The 23,100-nt window shown below is 40.6% G+C and overlaps 1 protein-coding gene across 1 annotated transcript in view; it reads left to right on the top strand.

Moving 5' to 3' along the window:
* The window catches only part of ppp1r9a (protein phosphatase 1, regulatory subunit 9A), a 54,981-nt gene that overhangs the window by 29,564 nt on the left and 2,317 nt on the right, over positions 1-23,100 (top strand). The window contains exons 5-16 of the mRNA XM_076105518.1: positions 1,705-1,809; positions 7,879-8,014; positions 12,572-12,724; positions 15,170-15,223; positions 15,992-16,221; positions 17,216-17,312; positions 18,143-18,281; positions 19,710-19,786; positions 20,530-20,677; positions 20,810-20,879; positions 21,218-21,266; positions 22,849-22,968. Of these exons, the coding sequence (XP_075961633.1) occupies positions 1,705-1,809; positions 7,879-8,014; positions 12,572-12,724; positions 15,170-15,223; positions 15,992-16,221; positions 17,216-17,312; positions 18,143-18,281; positions 19,710-19,786; positions 20,530-20,677; positions 20,810-20,879; positions 21,218-21,266; positions 22,849-22,968 (1,378 nt within the window). The remainder of the gene's footprint in view (positions 1-1,704; positions 1,810-7,878; positions 8,015-12,571; positions 12,725-15,169; positions 15,224-15,991; positions 16,222-17,215; positions 17,313-18,142; positions 18,282-19,709; positions 19,787-20,529; positions 20,678-20,809; positions 20,880-21,217; positions 21,267-22,848; positions 22,969-23,100) is intronic.

The following is a 23,100-nucleotide window of genomic DNA, read 5'->3' on the forward strand; positions in this document are numbered from 1 at the left end:
TCAATTTGTTTTTATTTGTTTTCCAGCTGCCCTCGCTCAGCCGCTGTATGTCAACCAGCCTCGGTCACCTAAAGCCAAATTGACACATTAGATGCTGTGAAGGTCAGAAAAGCGTCTGAGCTGCTGACTGGCCGACAACCAGCTCGCTCTCTGTCTACCTGTCAGGCTGACGCGTCTCTCTCTCTCTGGTTGATGTGTTGGGTGTTATATTGAATCCCGCTCTGCAGCGGCTGAATGTTGTGACAGGCTGAGAAAGGAGCAGAAAGGACATTGCTAACTGCAGTTGATGATGCAACCATCGGAGGACATTGCTTGATTTAGATCTTGTCTTTGCAGGAAATCTGCTCAAAAATTCAATATGCAGAGGTTTGGGAGCTCAACCCATTCTAGGGACTAAAGAAAGGATTTTTCTGTGTCTTGTGAGTCCCTGAAGTTTAAGGAAGTATCAATCACTATACTCTTTCAACAATAAATGTCCCGATAGTAATTTAACCTTTTACTTTTTTTTTTTTTTATTAGGCCCTTTAATTGTTGTTCCATCACGCAAATTAGGAAACATTGAGTTATGAGGCTTTCATCGGTCAGTGGTGCTCAGATTACAGCATTCATAAACATTTACACAAAATACTGTAGAGTCAGCTTGTTTGAAAGAACTCCATGTATTTAGAAATTGTACGTGAGGCAGAATTAGTTAGGTGCATGCTAATTGATCTCTGTAGAACTGAATAAAACTCATGAAACACTTACTCATTATCCTCTCAATTATCCTGAGCGTGATTAGGCTCCAGCCTAGTTGTTCTGGTTTGATTGGACCATTTTATATCACAAAATGTGATAATTGGACTAGATTACTGTGTAATTAAATAGTCTGCATTCAACGATATTGAAGAGATTGGTGGAAGCCCTACATACAATATTTGCATGCTGTTATGACTTGGACCAAATAGAAGCGCGACCTCTACAGTGGGTTTGTTGTAGAAGCAAATGATACATGTCTGGTGCCTTCAGGCAGTGAAGTATTGGAACAATCTGCTGTTTGTTGAAAAATAATGAGAGCTAGATTTTGTTTTATTCATATGGCGAAGAAATAATTTAAAACTATGTTTCAGAAGAATCCTCAGTCTGGTTTTTATGCAGATTTTGAAGTGGGTTTAAATGGAATATTTAGCAAGGACGTCTCTTTTTAAGTAATTTTTCCTCTATTTCCCTGTCATGAATCATCAGGAGTTTGATTTCAGATGAAGAACTTAGCTGATCTCTCGTCGTTTTCAGAGCAGAATTTCCGGCTGTGTTGTAGCTCAGGGCGAAATGCTCGCTGGCCTCCCTGACCTCGTTAGCCCTCCGAGTTTTGTTTTGAGCCTCATCTCTTCTGTCTCTTGGTCGGGCAATAGTCTGAAGCTACCGCAGTGGAGATTTGTGACCGCAAGAAAGTCGGACACTGTTGCAATTCTGAAAATAATGTGAATATGCAGGCCAGTTTGTTTGTCCCTTGTGCTTCTTTTGCTGCATAAGTCGTAATGTAATTTTGACATTTATTTTTGTAGACTAGTCAGGGACATTGTGTACGGGCCATATCAGGATTACTTCATCTCACACGTACGCACAGATGGTGAACACAAACTGACTCGCCAGTTTAACACACATAAAGTATTTGTTGCACAAAGTGTTGACTCCTGCTTTCATCTGTGTGTGTGTGTGCGTCAGGATCAAGGTGAATGACCAGATCGTGGAGGTGGATGGGACCAGTCTGGTGGGCGTCACCCAGAGCTTCGCCGCCTCCGTCCTCAGGAACACATCAGGAGTCGTCAGGTACGTCCCTCAAAACAAACACGCAGCTAATTATTAGTCCCGTATATAGTCTTTTGATCCTATATATATTTTATTTAAGTACAAAAACAATTCCACTACTTAGTCAGGACTTTATAGAAACAGGACAGAGTGATGCCAGTGATTTCATTACCCTTAAAATAGAAAAATATCCAATCAAGCTCAATTGCACACATATTCTACTATGGTACTCCAACATCAGTTGAAGCTTATATATAGAATACGATGTAAAGATTCAGTGCTTGATCAATTTGTTTATTAATTTGACTATTTATTTATTACATTCACACATTCGATTTGTAGGTTTTCACCCGCTGATGAGGATCTTTGGATTACCATAAGATTATAGAAGTGTGTCAAGCAGCTATCAGCCCCCGAGAACCAGACGTACCATCGTACAGTATCAGACATAATTACTAACAAACTGAAGCCTCTAAAAACCTCCTTTTAGACTCAGCAGTGATCAGCGAGGACAGTCTTCGCTGTTCACTACCACTGCATGGTGCAATTCTGAAAGCTGCTCATCCTGCTGTCATGGTGCAAAAGTGGCAAAACAGCCGCTGAAGCCGCCATGAGATTTTGTTTGGCAGGCCCGACAATGCCATTACCATCTTTTAGATACTGGAGGATGTGGGAACACCGTATGTGACAAAAGTCTGGTGCGTTTGACAGTCGAGCAGTTTTTGGCAGGGGTTCGCTAAGAGCAGTGTGGAGCAGACGACACACACACACAGAGCATAGCAGCAAGGCTTTGATGTGTCCTTGGCAGTGTTGTTTGCCTGCCATCTCTTACTGTCAGTTGGTTCTTTCTTTTGTTTTTGTTTTTTTATGATTTACTGTTGTCTTTTCTTTTCATGTTTCATCACCATCATCTTTCATTGAGTATTTCCTGTCCTCCTCTCTGACTACTCTTTTCACTCTTTCTCATCTTATTTGCTGTTTCAACACGTTCTCACTCCCAACTTGGTCGTATACCGACGCTAAAGGGTGCCTCTGTGTGTCGGTATCAGACGCCGAGGGGCACTGACCAAACGTCCGTATTAGATGAGAACGGGTTGTCTGTTTGCACCCCTCTATCCCAGGAAGTCGTGTTTACTTTGTCATGCTTCAATTTGTCTAAACTAATTGATCCATAAATCCATCCATCCCCATATCCTTGATATTATTATTATGGATTATTATATAATCTATCAGCCTCAGTGGGGTATTCAACTATTCCGGTGCCATGTTCACTCAGCCAGTTGTGGGAGGATAGATGTGTGCACTGTGGAGAGTAGCTGGCCCGGGGGAAGAGCTGGTGGCTGAACAAAGACATGTCCAACAGTATCAGAACAGATGCTGTTTGCTAACTAATATTGACAAGGTTTTTTTTTTCCACATACCAGGATGTGGCACTATAGGCTTGAAAGGTTCCATCTATCACCTGTCCATCTATCTAGCAATTATAAATAGATTAAAGTGTGCGGTGAAGAAAGATGTATTGTCTAATCAGTCTATTGAAGCTCTAGAAATGCAATTAGTGACTTAAACACAGATCTACATTTTTTATTTAAATTTACCATATGAAAAATACAACACTGTTGACAATCTTCTAGCAAATTTGAATGATTATTACAGTTCTTGCTTTTTCTCATCGATTCCCCAGACTCTCTTCCTCACTGCTCTCTCTCTCTATTTCAGTCTTCCTCTATCATGTCACACCCACTCACTCCTCCTCCTCCTCCTCCTTCTCCTCCTCCTCCTCCTTCTCCTCCTCCTCCTCCTCCTCCTCCTCTGTAAATCCTTCTCTCTCCGTCTGATCACCAGAGGTTTTATGACCAACTGTCCTAGATTTGCTGTTTTAGCTATATTTAACCCTGACTTCCAGCACTATATCATCCAGGTTTCAGTCATAAGTTCCCCCCAGCGTGACAGTATAAAACACAGATTTAAAAGCCCTGTCTTATGGATCACTTGTGAGAAAACGCACTTGGTAACATGATAGAGCTGTCACAATATCAGATTATCTTGGCCATAAGAATTCACAACGACAATATTACCTCAATATCTATAGAAAATAAAGAAAAAGGCTATCAGTCAAGTGTAGGGATGTGAAGATATAGGATTTTATCGTGGATAAAAAAAACACTCACAAGTTGATTGTGATACATTTTCTTTAATAATCGTTGAAAAAGCTGTCTAGCTTGCTATCATGTAGAGAAGTAAAAAATAGAGCCTGATTTTAAAAATACAGGAATGACCATTTTAAGAAAAGACTCTCACAATGTTGCTATTTTACAGCTCTGTTGTTACTCACCAGCGCACCAAATGTGTATTAATACACAACTGAAAATAGTCCCCAAATGCAGTTCTTACTCTTCTTTGCATTTACTAAAAACGACATTGCCGTGCTGTTTTTGGAAACTACTTATTCTGTTTGTAAAATGAAACTACGCATTTGTGGCCATTTTATTCAGATCTTCGATGCAATAAATGAGGCTGAATGCCACAGACAGGGGAGTCACAAATATTGATGATAAGACTTTCTTTCTTTTATTGGAATTTGTTGAAAAATATAGAATAACACCATCCTTTAACTATTTCTGTTATGATGCACCCAATTTTTACAACCTACAGAGAGAAAAGTTGAACAAAAAGAGGAAATCTCTACATGTCCCCACGATGGCCGTCTAGTCATCTGTTCTGTGTGAACACTGACAACCCAAAAAGCCTGTCAACTCAGCGCTACCTAATGAGGAAGACTGTTGTCTCTTCAAGTTCCTGCACCATACTGCATGTTTAACAAGAGCCATGTCTGTATTCATTTGAGTCAATGAGATCAGCAGTGAAGGTTTCTACAGTTGATTTGTAGCGCTGCTGTGTGTGGCAGCCCCAGAGCACTGAGAGGCAGGGAGGAACCAAGACAGACTCCCCATGCGTGAGGAGGAAGGCTGTTTCCAGGTCAGCTGCTCCTCAGGCCTCCCTGCTGTCCAAAGGCTTGTTCCAGTGCACTACTTAGCTTAGCCCGGTCCTTCTCTCTTTTCCATTTTTTTTTATAACTTTCTGTCTCTTTCCTGCCCTTCAGTTGTTCTTTCACATGTAGATCAAGTACGCCTCTCTGCTGGAGCGTAAGGCCTTTTTCTACATCGCCTTTAGAAATAAATGAAAGAGCTCGCAGGAACTGAATTCACTTGATTAGGCCCTATCTCGAATCCACTCTCCATCGCTCTCTCTCTCTCTCTCTCCTTCTGTCTGTCTCCCTCTCTCTCTCCAACACACTTACATGTACACAAACAGTAGTTAGGAACATGCTTTTAGCACACACACACACACACACACTTATACAAAGTCATGTTTCCACAACTCTAGAGGACATTACATCGACTTACATTCATTTCCTTGAGACTTAGCCCAACCATAACTACAATTTGCCTTATCCTAAACCTTACCCTAACTTTAAACCAAGTCTTTACCCTAAAATATAAATATTTCCTTAATGGGGGCCTGCATTTTGTACGCAAAAGGAAGGCGAGTCCCCACAATGTTACTGTGTAAATAGATTACATAAGTAATACACACAGACACATAGTTATAGGGCCATGCTGGATTTTTTTTTCATTTTCTTTGGGGGATCTTTTAATTTTATTAGTTTTTATTTTTGTCGAAACCAATAGTACATACCAGCAATGCCAGGAATTATTGCAGCGACAATATCCAGATAACAGACATCCGATTATATGTATATATATATATATATATATATATATATGTATATATATATAATTACGGGCAGCACTTCACAATTTGCATATGTCCATGAGATATATGCAGACAGTGAAAGGAAAGTAGATTACATTTTAAGCAGAGAGGATGAAGAAGGCCAGCCTCGTGTTCGAAAAATTACATTTCAAGGGAAACGTATTTAGTCGTGGATTACATTTGCATTTCAAGTATCACAATTAAGTTTCAAATGAGTCTGCAGAAGTCTGGGTAGGGAGAAAAATAACCAAGTACGTAAGTACTAAATATGTTGAGTTTTTGTTTTATATTGTTTTGTTGTCATTTTAAGCCAAACTATGATGTTTTTTACTTAACCCAACCAAGTAGTTTTTTGGGGGTTTTGCTTTGTTTTGTTTCAGGTAGAGAAAATAAGTTTCCCTCGAAACGTAATTGAGAGTGCAGGTTAGTTTTACGGGAACATCATTTTGTAGGAGACAGGACTAGCGAGGCAAACCACCAAACATGTTCCATATTCCAACAAATCTAGTATCCATTTTGTCCATCTTTCATTTTCTAAATCGTTTCTCATCTTAGTATTTTTTTCAGGAAGTATTTGTCATTTCCTGTTATTCCTTCTGGCAGATCATCCAAGGAAAGTTACACGAATGTCAATGAGATCTGCAGCTCAAAAATCTGCATGATTTCCAAATGTTTTCCTAAAACAGTATCTTTGGGCAGATCCAAAAAAATGTGTTTTCCGCCCCTGCTGTGTTAGAGGTTTCCTAGAATAGTTCAGAGAAATTCTTATACGTCATTGCTTGGTTTAGTCAGTTATGAGAAGAATACACTGGAGATAGAGTCGCAGTACCTCTATATGAGTAAATCCTAAAGCCGCTCCCTTTTTATTTTTAGAGTTATGATCATGCAAACTATGTGCTCTTGAATCTAAGATGACTTTATCCTACTTTATCCCTGTCTTACGACAAACACACACAATTTGCAGGAGGGCAGGTTATATCTGTGACAAACCTAAACTTCTTTCAAACATGATTTGTGCTCTTTCTCCTTTTCTTTCTCACTCCGTCTCCATGTTAATCTGATATGTATTAGGTCCCATGTGTAACTGCGGTAGTTAGTAGTCAGTAGCTCGGAGGCAGAGCCTGTGGCTTTCTCCATTTAGTTCCTTGCCAGGCTAATAACAGGCTCCCTGGCTGAGCTGACTGCCTTCTTGTATTATTATGTGTGGCCCGTCTCCCAGCCCTGCCCTGATACGTCAGCAGATATCGCTGTCATTGCTATGTGGCTGTGGGCTTCTGCTGATCTCACACAGTGCCCGCTGTGGTCATTTCACTGCACAACTACACACCACCACGAGAAAAAGACCCAATACACATTGTAACAGAAGTATAGTAAATATGTTTATATAGGCCTGAAAAAGGACACAACTATCTGTAAAAAGAGGAAAGAATAAACATTGATAAGCATTTTTTCCTTGATGTAAAGATGTTTTCCGTCCAAATTGTTTTCTTCTGCATGACATTGTAAAATGAATTGTTACCATAAATAAGGCTTAGACAAACAGGGAACTCTTAAGAATCTGTGAGTTTTTTTATATAGCATTTACAAGAGACTACATTTCCCATAAGGCCGTACACTCCTTTTTTTAACCTTATTTTAACCCGGCGGCAACCTCAGGCTCTGAAAAGTGAAGCCAATGCTGAAGTGCCTTAATAAAAGTGCATTCTTTCTATTGGCCAGCAGGGGGCAACTCCTCTGGTTGCTAAATTAAGTTTGATTGTATAGAAGTCTATGAGAAAATTACCACGACTTCTCACTTGATTTATTTCCTAAAGTAAACAACAGTAAACATTGTGAACATGAGTTTATGGTCTCACTTGCTAGTTTCAAGTCTTCATCAATACAGCATGATGTTCATTTAGTAAATGATGGTACCATTTAGAGTAAAATAAACCGTAAAGCAGTCTTATTCAGTGTTCGGTTCTACTTAGCTCCACGTGTCACATCTGGTTGCAAAAAACCAAGATGTCGACGGCCAAAATGATAAACTCAAGGCTGCAGAAACAGTAGTCCACAAACCAATGAGTCCACTTCTTATATACAGTCTATGATTTTAACCTTTTGCTATAGAAGCAGATTTCCTGAAAAGCCAGAGACTGATGACACACAGTATAACTGATGATTTAATGATGACTTAGAATTGTTCATTCATGAAATTCAAATGCTCATGTGTGTTTATTTCAAAATGTACTGTAACTGTTATGTAATCACAGGCGGGTTGACTCTGGTTGCGTGTGTTGCCAGGGCTGTCTATAACAGTGCGTGTTGTTGCAGGTTTGTGATTGGACGAGAGCGTCCGGGCCAGCAGAGTGAGGTGGCCACGCTCATCCAGCAGACCCTGGAGCAAGAGAGGAGACAGAGAGAGCTGCTGGAGCAGCAGTACGCCCAATATGATGCTGATGATGACGAGGTAATGACCACTCACAACCCTGGCCACTGTACAGGCCGTCCTGGAGGTGCAATAAAGGATTGTGTGTACATACATATGAGATTATGTATATCGTAGTGTGGATCTTAAAATATCTCCAATGTGCCAACAGGGTAAGATTATCATATATTATTAATAAAGCATATTATATCTAAATCTATTTGAAGTTCATCCGCTGTCAGTAAACTCACTCAATGACACTGAGGCTTCCACTTGTCACTTAATGTAAATCAGCTCCCTTCTCATGACAGTTGACTGGAAGTTTTAGCTTATTAACTCCATAATAAGACTGACAGTGGGCTTTGATGCTGGCACACAAAACGCACTCTCTCACAGACACACACACACACACACTAAGAAGATGCCATGTGGGTTTTGGTCCTAGAAAGCATCGCTCAGCGTTTCTCCTCTCTGCTGCTTACTCACAGCACGTTTAATCCAGCAGACACTGAGCTCATGGCCCTGCAACTCATGCTATCTGTGTGCGTGGAGGCACACTCTTACTGTATACACACATTTAGTCACACACTAAAGTAACATACATCAATGCATAGTGCACCCTTAATAACACACAGAGGAACAGCTGCAGTCATGCGTAGATTTAAATGCAGACACACACTCACCCAGGCATCTCTTTCCTCCTCTTTTGCTGTCTTCATCAGTGTTGTTTGAGGTCTTTCATTTTCTGTGTTGATTGAGAGCCTTCATGCAAAAGAAGCTCCTCGCCAGGCCCCGGAAGCTGATCCCACCGGTCCCATTATCAAAGCAACATACACATGTAACGCTTTCAGCTCTTATTAAATCTCCTTTAGAGAGTTGAGGATTCAGCCATTCGCGAGTCTAATTCAAACACGCAAGAAACTTTTGTTCTTCTGCCTGTCATCATTTCATATCTAGGGTATGTAACGATTCAAACAAAACTCAGGAGAACAGCTTGAGTTTATTTTTTCTTTAATAATGCACACCCTGTGCCACAGATCCCAGCAAGAACACGTAAACATAAGAATGGTGATTGTATTAAAATTGTTAATCCATACATAGATTACTAACCGCTGTGAAACACTCTTGAAATCTGCCACTGTTAAGCACCAAGCCAACCATAACTCCCTACGTAACTGTCGATAGGGTAAACAGTTACAAAACCATTACAAAGATCTGTGGGGTAATAAAAGGAACTCATCAATATTAATATCTCTATAAATATTACAATGAGTTCTCACCTGGGGGGAGGTTATTTCTCACTGTGAGAGCTTCCTGGGTTGATCTGACAGACAGCTCTTTATTGGTGCTGGGGCTTCCCGTCCCAAGAGGAAGAGATACTCCTTCAGTTATCAATAGACATCACACACACACACACACACACACACACACACACTTGCTCACTTTGATTTTATATAACCCACATGCATGCTCATCTGTCAGCACTTGCGAAATCACGTGGGAAAAGCATGGACACACACACACTTCACATTCCCATATTCACTTTAATTGCTACTTCAATTGCTATGATTGTAAATTAATTGGGGTTTGAATCTTGCTCTTTAAATTTGAAATTGTGGTCATCATTTGTGTTTTATTATATTTCATAAAAAGTCGATTAAAGAAAAATAGTCTACACAACAGTCGTTCATGATGCCCTTGACAAAGATGCTGTTTGTTGACACAAACGTGTAGATGCAGAAGAGAAGACTCATTGTTCCACTGAAGTCAACAGAAAGTAACACATCAATCAAGAATGAATAAAACTAGCTGATTTGCATCACCATGCTGACAGATCAATTCATGTCAGCACCAACATGGAGACATGTGAGCACACACACACACGCACACACACACCACGTTTACATATGTGGATGGATGGTTGAGTGTTTGCATCACTAGTGTTGTGAGGAAGAATAAAGTCTACTGACATTTCAACGTTTATTGACTTAAATTTAAATAGACAAAAATATTAAATACAACAAGACATCAAATCAAAACATTAGCTCCAGTGAAACAATAGTGCACAGCACACACACACACACACACACACACAAAGCTGTGCCCAGTGGCTCACGTGCGCTCCTCCTCCAGTCAGAGGAGCCCTTAGCCCTTTTCCTCCATCATTGTGCCAACATGCTACTCATAATAGACATGCATAGTGCAGCTCATCACACGCTCAGCAACATTTCTCCCTGAATCGTCTCTCCCTCTCCTGATTCTCCATGCATGTGGTGGGAGGTGATGCATTTATCATATGCAAATTGGTGTTTGACTGACCTGCCATGTGTTCAACGGTTAACTCCACCTTCAGTGAATGGGACGTTAATGTAGGATGCTGGTACCATGGCAACAGGCAAGCCTATTATGGAAATAGAACTCTTATGTCGGTCATGCATGCAAACAAACCAGGCCTGAGCGCCGTTATCTGGGAGGGAGATGGGAGAAGATATAGGCCAAGATGATGAGAGAGGAGATGAGACTGTGTGTGTGTGTGTGTGTGTGTGTGTGTGTGTGTGTGTGTGTGTGTGTGTGTGTGTGTGTGTGTGTGTGTAGTATGTACGTGTGAAAGATCAAGACACAAAACAAGTAACTAGGGAATGATAGACCAGCCAAGATGGAGAGACAGAGAGAGTAGTGACATAAATATTTATATGTAGATAAAAAAAAGCATCAACTTGGACAGAAGGAGAGGATGTTAGAAAGGATAGAACATGTGTGTGATGTTAAGAGGGAGGCCGAGATGTTTTCACATAATGGCTTCACTCGAAAAATCAGGCTCTGTTGGTCATCAGCCAAAGAGCGAATCAACTGATCCATTTAGATCCAATGCCTAATAGCCAATGCCAACATGTATTCATTTTGAGAATTGGAGGAAAGAATACATGCAGCATAATGGCAGACATCAATGTCAACAATACGTTGACAGATGGTAACTTTTATTAGTCAGAGATCTTTTTTATATATCCAAGAGATTGCTGACATCTAGAATTGTCTCCATTAGAGACATTTATAGGCTCAAACTTGGAGAGTTTTGACTAGTATCCGCCTGACACATGAGGCGAGATGGTGACTAATATTTGAAGATAATAAAAAGAGACATTGAAATGTGTCCAGTACAACTTATCTTTATAGAAATGCCTGACCAGGCTGTCAAACCAATTTATTTTTGACAAAGTTTTGGCCAACTTACTGTGTTACCTCATATATAACTGGTAGCATTAAAATAGCATTACTTAATGTAAAATAGAACGTGAAAATGGGTAGGAGTTTCTGGACGTGCTTGACACGCAATGGGAGGCAGTCTGACTGGTGCAGCTTTGAGGAGAGATGGAAGACAGACAGATGTAAGAAGAAAGAGAGCTGGAAAATGGATGCTGCAGTTGGACAGCTGGATATCTGACTGGGTGGTTTCTCTGTTCATGCTGTTTAGCAGCTTGTTGGACTCCGTTTTAATGAGTAAACCTGCTGCTGGGTAGACAAAAGCAGGCTTTTTTTGTTCCATTTCTTCGGTCTTCCCGGCTGAAATGACAACTGTCACTTGCAGATTTTATCAGCCATGTAGCAAGCAGTTGATTAAATAAACATGTGCTAACTTTATGAGTTGGTTAACTTTTTAATGCTTTCAGCTGATTCATTTTTAAGACGAAATCTTGTAAAACGGGTTTTAAATGCACTTGATGGCTCCATGCGTGACATTGTGCTAAGAGAGTGGTGTGGCTAAAGCTAGTTCCAGTCTGTGCCTTTCACGTATTACCATGACACAAAGTCACAGATATAACCACCAGATATAACCTTCTCACAATGTTTTTAATACTTATTGTTGATGTTATTGCCAGAATCCTCAAAGACTTTTACAACCATCTGGATGAATAAATATTCCAAAACAAAACATTTTATTATCAGTATTGGTTTCTTTACAATATTTTATATTTTCATACAAAATGACACGTACATATTTTGTTAGTATTTGTGGAGGCAATTTCTGTTTAACAAAGCACATCAAGTGGAGTCTTGTCTTCCTGTAAGTTTAATTCAGCATCTGCAGATGGACTCACAACACAGTCAAACAAGTGAGCTGAGTGAATGAGCACAGGAGGTGGCAGTTTTTATACACACTGACAAACAATGAGATCAGAGAGGGTGTGAGTAACACATTAACTTGAACTGATGCAAAGACAGCATCTTCAAAAGATAACATAGCAATTCAGGTCATCTTATCTTTGTCCTGTGCTTAAACACCGTTGAAGGCACTAACAGCTTGCTCTTTGCAGACATAAAATGTATTTAAAGAGTAGTAAAACATGTGGTCTCTTCACATTGTCTGCTTGGTCACTGTGATAAAAGTATATGGGGGTCAGGGAAAGTACATGGTCAGTGTGGGCCTGTGGTATGTTTTATATTTAGTACATATTTTACAAAAAAGAGCAAGGACAAATGTGTTTCGAGCAACCTGGATTAGAAAATAGCCGTCACTCACATCTGTACACTGTGCCGTCTGTATGAGGTGTTCCTGCAGAAAAGTGGACCACGTGACTGACTTTGCCTTTCCTCTTACAGCAGACAGGAGAGTACGCCACAGACGAGGAGGACGCGGGGACAACGGTCGCAGGCGACGACAAGAACATTGAGGTGTTCGATTTGCCAGAGTCGGAGGACATCTTGTCTCCCTCAGAGTTAGACGCCAACAAACTCTACCAGAAGTTCAGAGAGGTAAAGTCCGATGCTTTCTCATCTACGGTTCAATCCCCACTCTTGAATATCCCAATGTGAAGATTACACAACTGATGGGAGCCCACCACGTTTTCTCTGTTAGTGCTTTAAAGAACACATTTAAAAGAATGAATATACCCCACACAGCCACGAGAATAACTTAGCCACAGGAAAAAAAAAAAAGTGATTCAATAAAAACAACAAAAGATACCCACACAATGGAGCCTAGCACCGCTGCTTTACTTGGCAGAGTTTTGTCCAAATCTAAGATCCGCTTACCCCTCCTAATTCCTAATCGGGATGATTAGAGGCGTGAATACAAAAGCGATGTAAGACAAATGCTCATTGCATCTCTAATTACCCATGTTTGGTTAAAAGCCACCGATGAGGACAGAGAGCTAACACCTTTAAACCGGTATTTAAAACGATTTCTATCTTGATCTTGGCAACTCTTCACACGGCCGGCCTCTGGGAAAAGAAACATATTTTGTTAAACTTTTGCTACCGTTGCTGTCAATGAACTGCTGAGAAGCTGGTAATATAGATTGACTCCACTGCTGCTTTGGCACTAAAACACTTGAAGCCTTTCTGTAGACTGCCACAATAGCTGAATGACACATTTAACAAACGGCTTCAGCTGCACTGCAGCCACCGCAGGGCGATATCGAGTAAAACTCTAATGCAAAGCCTTGTTCACAGGATGTACATCTGCTCCCTTTTCTCATTTTCTCTGTATCTTGACCTCTGTCTCCCAGAATGCAGCTTTTACCTTTTTCGTTTAAAGGGCTCTCCCATTTCCCACTTCTTCCCTTTCTTTCTTTGCTGCCTTTTACACACTCAAGGAAAAAAGAAGTCAGGCAGCTGAGAAATAAGCCTTTAAAAAAACACAAAGAAGATGTGATAGTAAAAAAATGTTTGTAGTTCTTGTAGTTCGCGAAGTTCAACAGTGAATACATCTTTCTTAAACTTTTTTTTATCATCTTAATGTCCTTTTTTAGAAACATTATTATTATTACAAGGCTGCTGTTCAAGTCCATTAACTTTTTAAAGATGTTTTGAACTTGGAGCCAAAAGTAATTTTTAATGCCTCGGTCAACACAGACGCATTATTGACTGATTTACTCACACTCTTCTAGGCAGGCGCACACACACACACACACACACACACACACACACACACACACACACACACACACACACACACAAACTGTGGATGAATGCTCAACAAAACTTGGTCTGATTATCAGCAGATGTAAAATAAAAGCAAGATGGTTAAAACATAATCAGCATCGTGACATGCACTGAATTAATTAAGTTATCTATATTGTACATATATTTTCCAAGCATTTTACCAAATTTCAATTTCATGAGTGACCACTTAACCACTTATCACAGTTAATGTCTGTAGACCATTGCATGGCCGAACATTGCTCAAATTCACAGATCATATATTCGAATCGGGTTCAAGGTTCCATTCATGCCATTATACAACAGGAATGTGCATCGAAATGCAGTTAATTAATCGTACCATTCTGTTACATAAGAAAAACACAAAAAAGCAAAAACTATATTATACGTTAGAGGGTGCGGAACGTTTTTACGGGTCTCACAGCCTGAGGAAAGGAGCTGGATGTCAAGAGAAGTGAAAGATACCACATATACCCTGCTGAGCTGTGATGAAATGTGTTTAAAACAATGCCAATGCATCTAGAATATTCCTATTTGTTGTAATAGGTAAAGCCATAAGAAACATAACCATCATAAAGCTTCAATTAAGCATTGGAACAAGCAGACAGATTGTGTTTTACTGTGTTACTTTGTGCTAATGGTAAGTGGCCATATGTACAGCTGGTGGCTATAATCATTCCTCCTGTTCATACTGGACTTAAACGATGCCCTCCTCACATGCTTCCAATTGTATTGTTACACTTTCTTAAAGCTCTGATTGTCCCTCCTACGTTCTTTCTTTCTCTATAGTTCTCATTTGTTCCCATTTCCACATCTCTTGTTCCATATCTACTTCTTCCTCTCCATCTCCTCTTCTCTTTAATTTCTGCTCTGTCATTATCTCTCTCTGTCTGTCTGTCTGTAAAGCACTGCTCATCTCAACTTTCATGCATAACTCCGTTGCTGCTCCGTCCATCTCACGTGTCAGACTTCATGAAAAAATGAAAGATATTGCATTTTGAAAAAAAAGGCTATTTAGAATTAATGCTATGTTAAATTACTTTTTAAAACAGTCTAGCTTTTTATCTCTCTCTGTCTATCTATGTGTTTCCTCTCCTCTGAGAGTGTGTGTCAGTGCTGGAGCTGGGATGCTGTCAGGGAAAGGACAGGGTCGGCTGCCTCTGTCCGTCACACTGTATCGACAGCAGAGAGAGCCTGCGCAGCCATGCATTTGATTATCTGACCGCCCTCTCTTTTCTCCGCCTCTGCTCTCAACAGCTCCAGATCAAACACACAGTGACCGAGGCCGAGATCCAGAAGCTCAAAAACAAGGTAAGAGATTAAAGCTTTGCTGTTGTGGGTGAAAAGTTTGTCTGAGTTCAAATAATTTGTAAAAGGATGTGGGACTAGTGACAGGACAACAGAGGGGCCGGGGTTCAGATTCGATGGGAAAGCTTTAAGAATGTTTTCAGGACTCTTACCAAGCTTCTTTTAAGAGGCTGCACTACTTGTCTTTACAAATATTAACTAAGTACGAAAGGGAGAGCACGTTGTAGAGCTTCTGGTTAATTATATGTGTATGTTTACCTATACACACACATCTGAAGTGTATAATTGATATGCCCTGTCAAATGTTAATGGTGTGACATAAATAATGCGTTGAGAGTTGATGTGATTAAATTCATCAGAAAAGCGGTGCCCAACAAGCTTTTATTTTAGGAATAAGAGAAGATCCCCTTTTACAGAGGAATAAATTCATGCAATTTGTACTCTGAATACAAACATTGTTAAAAAGAAAAAAAGACTTGTTCTGTAGCATTTCCCTTTCATCAGCGTTGTGTGATGTCACGCACAGTTTTTGAAAATCTGGTGTGTTTTGATCTCATCCAATGTGTTCATGTAGTGGCAGACGGTAAACATACATCGACTAATGCTTTGGTTTGAGAGACAAACTGTATACGATGGTAAAAGTAAAAGTGAAAAGCTTTTATTCCAAAACGCATTTTTTTGTGTAGGATTCCTTACTCGGTGTCAGTAATATGTACGTTTCTGTTAAAAGCTCCCATGTTGTAACTAAAGTGTTTTTTTGTCCCTGTGCAGTTGGCGTCAGTGGAGAGAGAGAAGCAGCGCTGGGAGAAGGAGAAGAGCCAGCTGAAGGCCAGCATCGAGGAGAACAAGGAGAGGATGTTGAAGCTGGAGAGCTACTGGATCGAAGCGCAGACCCTCTGCCACACGGTCAACGAACACCTGAAGGAGGCCCAGGCCCAGTACCAAACTCTAGAGAAGAAGTACAACAAGGCCAAGAAGCTCATCAAAGACTTCCAACAGAAGTGAGTAAACCTGGATTTCAACTGGTCATCCTAATCCGTGATTATGGAACGAGGGAGTAATATATTCTGAATATGGAAAATGTCCTAATTTTATGGCGAGAAGTACCACAGAAAGTCCCCGGTTGTACTTTGAACACCACTTACGTACCTAAACAATGCCAACAGTAAAATTCATCACGACGTACCAACAGACAACAGATAATGCAGTCAAAAACTTCTGCTCCTTAACCAACTCTGTTTCCATACCTCGCTGAGAGAGGCATGAAACATGTCTATAACTCCTTCACTTGAATCATGTCTTCAATGAGGTCAGTGTATCAATCCTTAGGGCCATTGGAGGTAAAAATGAATAAATTATGAGTCAAATTTCAGAGTTTCATCTCAGTTTTATCTTTTACCTCCAATGGCCCTAATACAGAGTCATAATCTTTATAATCTTTCCATTCCATGACCTTTTTACAGCTTCTCCCGTTTCACTGAACAGAAAGAGAGAATATCTAACGTGTTTCCATCTGTGAGGCAGAGGGCCTCTTTCTATACATTTCACTAGTATGAGCCGAGTCTCCATCCTCATGCAGCACAGCTCTCCTGCTTTTCAGTACGTTGATCTCTTTGGTCAGTCCCATCACAACCTCTCCTGCTCAGCTCCAGTCGGACTGCCTCTAATTGGCTCCGGCCCTGCAGGCCAAAATGGAAGTTAACTGATGAAACAAACTCTCTATGCTGAGGAGAGACGTAGAGCTCTCAGAACAAGGACAAAGCAGAGGAAACGGCTGAATTTCGTATTCTTAGGGATGAAAACACTTGTGTGTGTTTTATTGCGTTGGTTGTAGATATGTGTTGTGTGTCTGTGTGTGTTCACTATGAGCAGTCACACTCATGCGAGAGGCAGGCACTGTCACTCATGGTGAAACATGCACACGCAGGTAATTGAATCTTGTCAGCTCTCACCCACTCACCACATTACGATCTCTTCTCCCTGTCGTCTCTCCAGAGAGGTGGACTTCATCCAGAAGGAGGATGCAGAGAGGAGGCGGCTGGAGGAGGCTGAGAAAGCTCACCTGGCTGAGATCCAGGGACTGCAAGTCAGGGTAAACCAGATCTGTAAAGTCTACTCTGTCTATCTCTCACCTCCATCTTTCCCTTATGCCGCTCTGTGCCCCCAAACAACCCTACAATTAAAATAAACTAATAAACACTTCAGTTCTTCTCTGTGCTTGATGAAACATTACATTTATTTATGCAGTACTTTTTATCTAATAGCATACGCTGTAAATGTTTAAGAGAAATTTAATCTAAATCTGGTAATCAACATGATCAAAAAGATCAGTAACATCACTCCATCGCTACTGCTTAAAGGGGTATCTGTGCCACTTCTGCCACCTGTAAAGGTTTTTTCCTCCTTAGACAGTGACGGCAGATGGACTTGGTGTCCGGAGGCATGTGGTTGGTTCCAATGTCAAACTCTGTTTTGATTTTCCGCTTTCCTAGTCCTAAAACATGACAGTTGTGTTGTTTTCTGCTCAAGTCTCAGGCCATGCCCCACAGTTGAGTGGGCAGTCAACCCAACTGTCCCCTGCTATTATTCTGCACAGTGAGCATTCATTCGTTCATTCTCCCACTGCACTGCATTGTAAAGGCTGAATGGTGAAGTGTGGCACAAGCAAGAGTGGTGGAAAAACAGTATAATCTGTAATTTAAGGAAACAGCAAGACAAGAGGGTGATGCTTTAACTAAACTGACTTTACTTGTGCGTTTTATGTGCACTACACCAACACCCATAAGACACATATACATATTTAAAAATGGAATCAAAAGATAAATGATGTAGTCGTCATGATGTTGGCCCTTTATTTCAGTGCTTTAAAGCAGCTTTTTTGACGAGTTAGATGCTCATCGATCGGTTCCTCTCCCTCTACAGATTGCAACGTTAGAGTCCGAGCTAATGCAGCTGATGAAGCAGAACGGCATCCAGGTCAACAACAACAACAACAGCAACAGTGCCGAGAGGCTCGGCGCTCAGCAGCACAGCCCCAACAGGGCTGCAGCACAAGCCAGAGGTGTGTTTGTGAGCGGACAAGTCTCAGCCAGGTTCATTGTTGTGATATGGATTCAAAGGAATGTTCTACATGCTGGGAAATATAGAATAGAGTTGGGTGACACGATCGATACCACTCTCATGTTTGCCACTGAACAAAATTAAACACGTTATTGAGCTGTAGAGGGGCTGGTGGGTGGATTCTTTTCGTAACATATCAATAGAGTCAGGCTAGCTGTTTCCCCCTGTTCCCAGTCTTTGGGCGCTCAAGTTTCATATTGAACGCACAAACATGAGAGAAGTGTTGATTTGACCATAGAACACTCAGCAAGCAAGCAAAATGTAGAAATGTTCATTTAATGAATGCAGTGACAGCTGAAATAGTTGAGTACGTGTTAACATGAACACATGAATCTCCATCTCCTCGCATTTATGTCTGTTACATGGTCTTGACAAATAGGGTCTAGCATTCATTGTTTAAATATAGTAACAACTAAGTACCTAGTTCTTTTGTTTTTGTCCCGAAGATGACCCGTGTTTTTTAAACCCTTGCGGTTTATTGACATCTCTTGCCCTGTGAAGGACATTGAAAAGATTTGACTCTCTTGTGGCTAAGACACACACACACACAAAATGCAATACACACACACACACACACACACACACACAGATTTCTTACTCACACATCCTCCCCTCCTCTGCTGCCTTAACCTTCACACACACTTTCAACTCTGACTCTAGTTGCACTTTGAATCCCTGCAAACAAAAACAAACTCGTAATCCCTTTTAAACTCATCTGTCTGGCTGTGTTCTCCTCAAGTCTTTTTAAGCTGCGCCGGCTTTATTTCAGTCGCTGCATCTGTCAGAACACTGTGTGCACAGATAAGTGCAATATATGATACTGTACGGTGCAGACGGAATAACAGAGTGATTGGATCTGCACTGATCCGAGTGACGCAGCCCATTATGCAATATTAAACAGGGTGGACTGAGGGAGACGGATGGATCAGGACATAAAGGAAAGAGAGAGAGCATGTGGGAGGAGCAGACGGAATCTGCTAAATTGATCTTTTAAATTGAATTTATTGCAGTTTTTCATTCCTCTGCTCTGACAGCCTCTCCGTGTGCAGTCAGGAAATGAGCAGAAACATTATAATTGCCTGCCTAATTAATGGTGTTACTGTTTGTGAAAGACTTGATATTTTAACTGCGTTGATGTTTTTTTTTTTTTTTAGCTCATTTAATGGGGATGTCAGGTCAAATTAAGTGCCCCTTAATAAATCTGAAACAAAAGAAAACCCAACAATTAGTGAACAAATGGATTATACGGTATATTTCTTTTTACTTAAGCTAAATCACAGTTGCTTTCACTCTTTGTGTGTGTGTGCGTGTGTGTGTGTGTGTATATATATATATATATATATATGTGTGTGTGTGTGTGTGACTCTAGATCTGAGGCAGGCCTCCAGCAAAAAGAAGAGCTACGGTGGAATCGGCCGAGACAGCATCAGCTCTGCAGAGGGAGAGGTTTGTATTAAAATCTTTTTTTCAGTGACCAACAGATTTGCTATTGAACAACATCTGTTGAAATGTCGACCAGATCCGTGTTCATTTGACTATTCTTACAATTAATATGTGTTTAATTTCACCACATGGTATTTAATTAATATGTGTGTGTTCATCATCCTCTGTGTTTGTTGTTAACCGCTGTCCATTCCGCTCTATTCCTTTAATGAATTAATGGCTACATGTTGCTCTGCGGCACTAATTGAGACTGTGGCGCTGTCACAACTTATTGTCTCTCCCCGGCGTGGGATAATAGTCTTTTTCTGGAAGAAAGGCTCTCGTCTGGCTAATGCCGTCACTTGACTCAGCCAGAGCAGGCATGGATTTAGATTGGATGAACAACTTCGAGAGCAGGATCAGAATTGGCAGGAACACAGAAACCAGGCAGTGTGAGGCTTCCAGGGGTAAAGAGGGCGAGGAATTAGAAATGTTGAAAGTATGTCAAGTGACTTCTTTCAGATTAGTCTTCCGCATTTGGCTGTTCACATCACTTTTACTTTGATTGCACTTTATTATTCCTTTTTTCTGTGATCATTTGCTGAGCCTTTGCTTTTCCTCCCTTTAAATTTGTCATTCATTTTCTTTCCATCACAATTCTTCTTCTCTGCATTTCCTGTCTCTCATCTTCTGGTCTTATCTCACTTCCCACTCCTCCATTTGCTTCATTTCTTGTTTCCTTTTTGTCCCTTTACGTCTGGCTTCAGGTCTCAGAAGGACACGGCAGTCCAGCCCACAGTCGGCCTGGTTCGATTCGTAGTGTGGCCTCTTGTGATGGAGCAGCTGCAGTCCTCGGGGCCCCTGGCAGCGCAGAAAGCTCCCCCAGACGAACACTGCACCAGCCGTCCACTGCAGGTTAGCACTCCTGCACCCTCACTACAGCACATACCATAATGAAGGATCGAAGGGTCACTAATACATCTGAAACTGTATCTACTCATCACTTGAAGTAGGAGTAATCTCAGTGTGGGGCGTTTGTGATCTCAGGTTCTCAGTCTCCTGCGATGTCGAGCCCCTCTCACTGTGTGGAGGAACACAGACAAGCTCCGGGTACTGGGTAAGATTAAATACTGGAATGCCATGTTTTCATTTTGAGTTGTACACATACCAACTAACATTCATTTGTCATATTTTGTGATTATTTGGTACTCAAAATGATTTTCTTTCCCTGTAAAGCTTATTTTAAATGATTGATGTGGTCAAAGTGGTCCCAGTGATGAGGAAATTTAACTTGAGAAGATGGGTGTACAGAATACACACAAACTATTCAGTGCACAGTACTGGACAACTCCTTCTTGATGTTATTAGAAATGGAAGTTCAGAAACTGTTCATGAATGTGTGGTGCAGTAATCGTCTCCACTGACCTCTGCATCATTTTCCTCTCTGTCTCTCAGCTCCACAGAGACGTCAGCAGAGGACAGTCCAGAGAAACTCAAGGCCAAGGTACATGAGGTTTGGTGACTGTAAATAATGATTCACTTTACAGATACTTTACAGTGAGGACTTTGTTTTCATGTAATTATAAGTTGAGTCAGAGCAGACTTTTTGCCAGACCTGTATATGTAGACCTTCATACTGTAAGTTTGATGACGTTTTCTTGCCATTTAGCTTTGATGTTTGTTGTGTTATTTCTGTTGAACAGACATCCCTTACATCGCCCCACTTCTTCTCCTATTCATATTACTTGGTATTGTATTGTTTTGTGTTTGGTTCAATTATACCTCAATCCACTGAAATGGAAATGAGTTTGTGCTTTAAGAGGTGGTTTATCATAAAGAGAATTAGGGTACTTCAAAACATGCGTAATTGCATTAATAATTCCAAGAAAATCAATGAGTATTCCTACATGATCCTAAATAATAATAACCCTTTAATAATCTTAACTATGCCTTCCACGACACTGTAAAAAATGTCCATTTTAGCAATCGTGTGATCTGTTTTTAAGTATTAAATCACAATTTAGTAAATCGTTCTGTTTCATAATGCACATTCAATCAGTTAGATGTCGTGCTGACACAATAAGATTAAAGTTGTTAACATGGGCATTCGTTGCAGTGTAGGAACTTGAATGAAAACTGTTTCTAATCCTGTGTAATATCCGATGTGGTTACCGTAGGATTAAAAAGGAGATTATTTTTGATCCTGCACCAATCAAATCCATTTCTCTCTCCAAGGACATGCTCTTAGCTTGAGAGGAGTGCACATCAGAAGATAAATCAACGCAGAATGTATTCACATTAATAGTTATGAGGATTCAGCCCAAAGAGCTGAAAGTCTAAGATTAGTTTCGCTTTTACCTCAGACAGAACTCTTTGAGCTACAGTATGAAGCTGCATGTAAGATGAAATTCTAGACCTTAACTCAAAATCTTATATATATGTAATGTTACACTTTGTCTTTGACACTCAATACATAAGTCTTTTATTCAGGGGACCAATGTAAATACTGTATATTCCAGGAGGAGAAAAGGAGGCCTGTAAGAACAACTATTGCTCTATACTGTATATTAATATTAGTTTTTCTCCTCCTTTTACTCCGTATTTCTCAGCAGAAGCTTGTCTTTGCATGTTTGTGCACAGATCTTGGATCTTAATACTGTAACTCCATAAATGTCCACACTCTGGCACACTCACAAGCACACAGAGAGAGAGAGATTTTTTTTAATTGGATAGCATCCAGCTACATCATCTCCAACCACTAATCACATTCTCAGTTTGTGCTAGAATGGAATGTCTTAAAAATGAGGGATGTGCACAACCCTGACGTCCTGCAGTCTATCAAACAGCTTAAATACATTATTGAATGTACTTCTTACTGACCATCAAATATTAGGAAGACGCACATAGATCATTCTGCTACGTGCTCAAAGCAAAAGTCTTAATCCTTCTGATTTGTTCACTCCTCATCCAGTCTCTCTGTTTAAGAAATAGAAATAGAGAAGCCCTCCATCTAATCAACTAAACTCAGCCTCAGAGCCAGTTGGCTCTTAACCACCAGTCTTATAAGTGTGTTTTTGATTTCTCAGGCACCCACTCTGAACGATGATCTGAGTGCCAGCAGCAGCAGCTCAGTGGAGATCAGCGGCCTGCTGAGTGAAGCCAAGATGTCGGGACGCTCACACACACTGGTGCTCTCCTCAGATGAGGTAAACATACGAACTTGAAATATTGTCTTATTAATGGAAGTCGGATGAGGTGATGGTAGTTTGCTAGATGAGATGAATTATCTGAACGGTTAAACAAACAATATACCTGCGATTGATTTCACCACATCAAGG

The sequence above is a fragment of the Anarhichas minor genome, unplaced genomic scaffold (assembly GCF_050575085.1).
Source record: "Anarhichas minor isolate MPS153535 unplaced genomic scaffold, ASM5057508v1 ptg000033l, whole genome shotgun sequence".
Taxonomy (NCBI): Eukaryota; Metazoa; Chordata; class Actinopteri; order Perciformes; family Anarhichadidae; genus Anarhichas; species Anarhichas minor.